The 3,987-nt window shown below is 34.5% G+C and overlaps 1 protein-coding gene across 1 annotated transcript; it reads right to left on the bottom strand.

Annotated features, from left to right (window-relative positions):
* Positions 1 to 399: 399 nt before the first annotated feature.
* On the bottom strand, positions 400 to 2,170 carry LOC110370499 (glycine-rich protein 3). The gene is made up of 2 exons (XM_021326327.3): positions 2,031 to 2,170; positions 400 to 1,066 (listed from the first exon to the last, which is right to left on the bottom strand). The coding sequence occupies exons 1-2, from the start codon at positions 2,040 to 2,042 to the stop codon at positions 746 to 748; spliced, it is 333 nt and encodes a 110-aa protein (XP_021182002.3). The 5' UTR covers positions 2,043 to 2,170; the 3' UTR covers positions 400 to 745.
* Between the last annotated feature and the right edge of the window lie 1,817 nt (positions 2,171 to 3,987).

Below are 3,987 nucleotides of genomic sequence, written 5' to 3'. Positions count from 1 at the left end.
ATTCACCGAATGTTTTCTAAGAATATATCACAATCTAAGTACAATTCCGTACATATAGGTCGATACAATAATTTGCAAACAATATAAAAAAACGGTAAAGTGCCAAAACAATTCTGTTACCATACGAATAGTCCCATAATACACTTTAGGAATACCCAAATAGAGTAACTGTTTACAAACTATGTGTGTATATGTTTCTGAATATATGTACATATAAATATGTAGGTCTACGAGTCACGCACACATGTACATATTCAAAAACATGAATGAAATGTCCAGATAATATCAGTTTTTTGGCTTTATGCTAAACGTGACCTTTTGGTTTAGTAGATAAAGTATAAAATTGATTGATACTTAGTCTGTTTTATAGACTCCGTATTTTTATATCCTTTTATATTGTTTTATGTCTATAAAATTCACAAAATGTTTAACTTCATAAATCTATCTTAATTAAATATTATACATTTTTACCGGCAAGTAATGAGATTGCCCACACATGATATCACATGGTAGGTTGCAATATACTTTTATCTTATACAAAAAATTATAATAAATCAAAATGTAGTATAAAAAATCGTGCGGGTTATATCAGTAGACATAAAATGTACTACACAAATATTTTTATATTTTCATCTGAAACTAACCTACCAATCTCTTCAAATAACTAAAATATTTACTCGCAGAATCCGAACGTCGAAACTTACAAATTAATACTGGCATTATCATCGCATTTTAAACACATCATTTACCACCATCCGTAGCCACCGTACCCACCGTACCCGTGGCCGTAGTACCCACCGTAGGGCCAGTACCCGTACCCGAAGCTAGGGTACCCCCACCCGTAGCCGTAATGGGGGTAACCGCCGTAATGGCCCCCGTAATGGCCGTAGCCTCCCCAGTGACCGCCCCAATGTGAGGCTGCGGTTTTAAGGTCTTCCTTGTCATCGGCTGGGGCTAGGTCATCTTTCCCTGCTTCTTCTTTGAGGATGTCCACTGGTTTTTCTTCAGCGGGAGCTGCGTGTGTTAGTGCTAGGATAAGGAGGATGGCAGCGCTGATGAGGGCGATCTGGAAATAAGGGCCGATTTAAGTAAAATTGAAATAGTAAGGGGTATTTCTGTTGCAACCGACTGAGGCCTAGTAGTACAATTGTGAGAGAAAAGCCACAAAATTATTTGAAAATCACCATTTAAGTTTTTTATGGAAAATCAGTCAAAAATTACGGTATCTCTAAAAGTTTTTTCAAACAATTTCATAACAGGCTTTTGGATACATTTGATAATGTCATTAAATGTCGCATAAGTTAACCAAAAATAACCCAATACGGGTGTATGCACTTCACTTACTATCCTTAATAGTACGTTAAATGAAAGGAAACAATAAATCACTATAAAACAATGCAACTGAAAGTAAATACAATACATTACGTCTCATTACCTACCAAACAGTACATAATACGTTTGTCCCTACGACAATGTACAAAACGGCTGTATATCTCACGATCTATTGTATAGCTCTTCCCACGGATATGGTAGTCACATAGTTAGTGTTCCTAACTATGTGGCTAATTAAAGGCTTATACTAATTGACTCTTTAATCTGGAGGGTCATTATTTTTTTTGATTAATATTATGTATTGATTTAAAAGTAATTTCAGTTGAAATATGAAAATGTAAACACCACTTTTTAATCATTAGCCAGCCCTTATTTTAAATTCACTTAAAGTCCACCTTAAAATTAATTAATCTTACTTTCTATTAAGACACGCTCAAAATCCACTAGACCACCTTTACTTGAAAACTACTTTTAAAAACTTTAAAAATGCTATTTTCATAATCGGCCCCTCAAACACCTACCTTAAATTCACTAACCACATTACTCAACCCTAAATAGACCACCAAAGAAAATAAAACTTAAAAACCAAATAACCCCTTAAAAAAGCCCACTTTTTTTAGATTTTCGTTTTTTTGGGATTTTTAAAGGTTTATTTATTTTGATATTTTCACTTAACCACTTAAAAGCTATCCACTTACTTTGCAAGCCATGATGTCTGGAAGTGGTTGACTCAACACTGACCAAGTTCGCCCTACGCGTCGTTATATATCCACCAGCCGTCCTAGCTACACGGATGGTCGGCCACACAGCTATTGTACTGCCAATGACCTTAACTTTGGGATTTTTAACTGACGGCTTTGTGTCCTATATTTTGGAGAAAAGTTGAACCTGTATAACAGTTAATATCGTCATAAACCAGGTCTCTTAATTAATTATTCAAAACATTTTTGATAATCTGGTTAAAGGAGGTTAGTTGGCTATATTTTGATGTCTAAGGATTAATGTTAATGTCTCTTCTTTTTGAGGCATTTAAAAAATCAATAGCTAATCACAGGCCATGTCACTCAATTTAGGGTCACAGTTGAGCACACTTCTATAAATTGAAACCCTTAGCCAGAGTAATCAAGTGTACATTTTCCTAAAGTCCATCATAAAATAAAATAGCAAATAAATTATCAGTTAATTACCTGTCAACGCATCTTCCAAAGAACTAAATACTTTAAATAGCACAGGATAACACCTGGTCTTCAGACCGTATTGTGGTTGAACTACTAATAAACGAGATAGGGCGACTTCGCCCGATATAGACAAACAGGTCAAACCCGTTAATTTATCTCGATCTGCCTTAAAAATAGCTGCAATTCTTTTACGAATGCAACTTCAGTGGGTACTCAATGATAAAGATTTAATTATGAGTGTTATAGGCTAAATTATAAACAATAATGTACTTAGGAAGTGGTAATTTTTAACTGACTCCCCAAAAAGAAGGAGGTTCATAATTCAGATGTTTGGATTTTTTTCATCTTGACGTAGGTCAAGATTGAGGGCGCTGTGTAAACAACTATAACTTTCCATATAGTTGTAAACTTGTTGACAAAACACGTTATTTTGGGGAACCCCCATACTCTCGAGCATGCGTAAATCAAAACATTTAAGATATTTCTGTAGAAGTGTATCAACTATATGTATTCATAATTAAGTTTCACATTCGAATAATTTATGTATATTGAATCCCTTGGCGAATCTGGGGACTTCAATCTCGCTTGCTACTACCAATATTAACGAAAAGATCTCAATAAATTTTCTTATTAGCAATTAAGATCTGACACCCTAGAAATTTTCTAGAAACCTGCATTTACAGGCCTAGAGAAAAGGTCCTTAGTTTCCATTCGACTGTGAAGTCAATTACCACCTTCAACATTCTGTAAACAGAAAGTTTAAGGGCTTGTGTAAATGACTTGTATGTCTTCATTAGTTTTATTGATGTGGGATTTCTGCTTCAATTGCAAATTCCTGCTAAATAACCCAGATTCTTGTATCTATGCTGAACAAAAAAAATTGACTAAATTATATATAAACAGGATTTTATTTAATTCTTGCCATTCAATGGTTAAAACCAATAGAAGAAAACCAGTAAGGAATGCCAATGTTCCATTTTCTTATAATCAGGTAAATATTGCCTATCCAGAAAATGGAAAGAAACAAGGGCCCAGCCCAGTGCATAATCATTGCCTTTTTTACCTAACATTTTATTCATAGTAACCAGTTTCAAAGGAAATCTCATTTCATAAAAAGCGTATAATCATAAAACAACGTGAAGGATCTAATGAAACGCGCAGTGCGTTAAATTACTATTTATTTAGGTATCAAAGTAAACAAAAAATATAGGAAATTAAATTACATGCCAATCAATGTGGAAGTAGCATCTATCAGTCAATTAACTTAGTACATATTAGCTTTTAGTTCACTATATGTAGAAGAAATAAGATGATCTGCCCAGCTTTATCCATACCATATTGGGGTCGGCTTCCAGGTTAACCAACAACTGAGTACCAGTGCATTACATGGAGCAACTGCCTATCTAAGCTGAGGAGCTTAGCTTACCTAGTTACCCAGACACCTCCACACACCATAGTAAGACTTGTTGTAAGATTT

The sequence above is a fragment of the Helicoverpa armigera genome, chromosome 4, assembly GCF_030705265.1.
Source record: "Helicoverpa armigera isolate CAAS_96S chromosome 4, ASM3070526v1, whole genome shotgun sequence".
NCBI classification, from domain to species: Eukaryota; Metazoa; Arthropoda; class Insecta; order Lepidoptera; family Noctuidae; genus Helicoverpa; species Helicoverpa armigera.
Note: the sequence above shows the minus strand (reverse complement) of the source record. Positions and strands in the feature narration are given on the sequence as shown.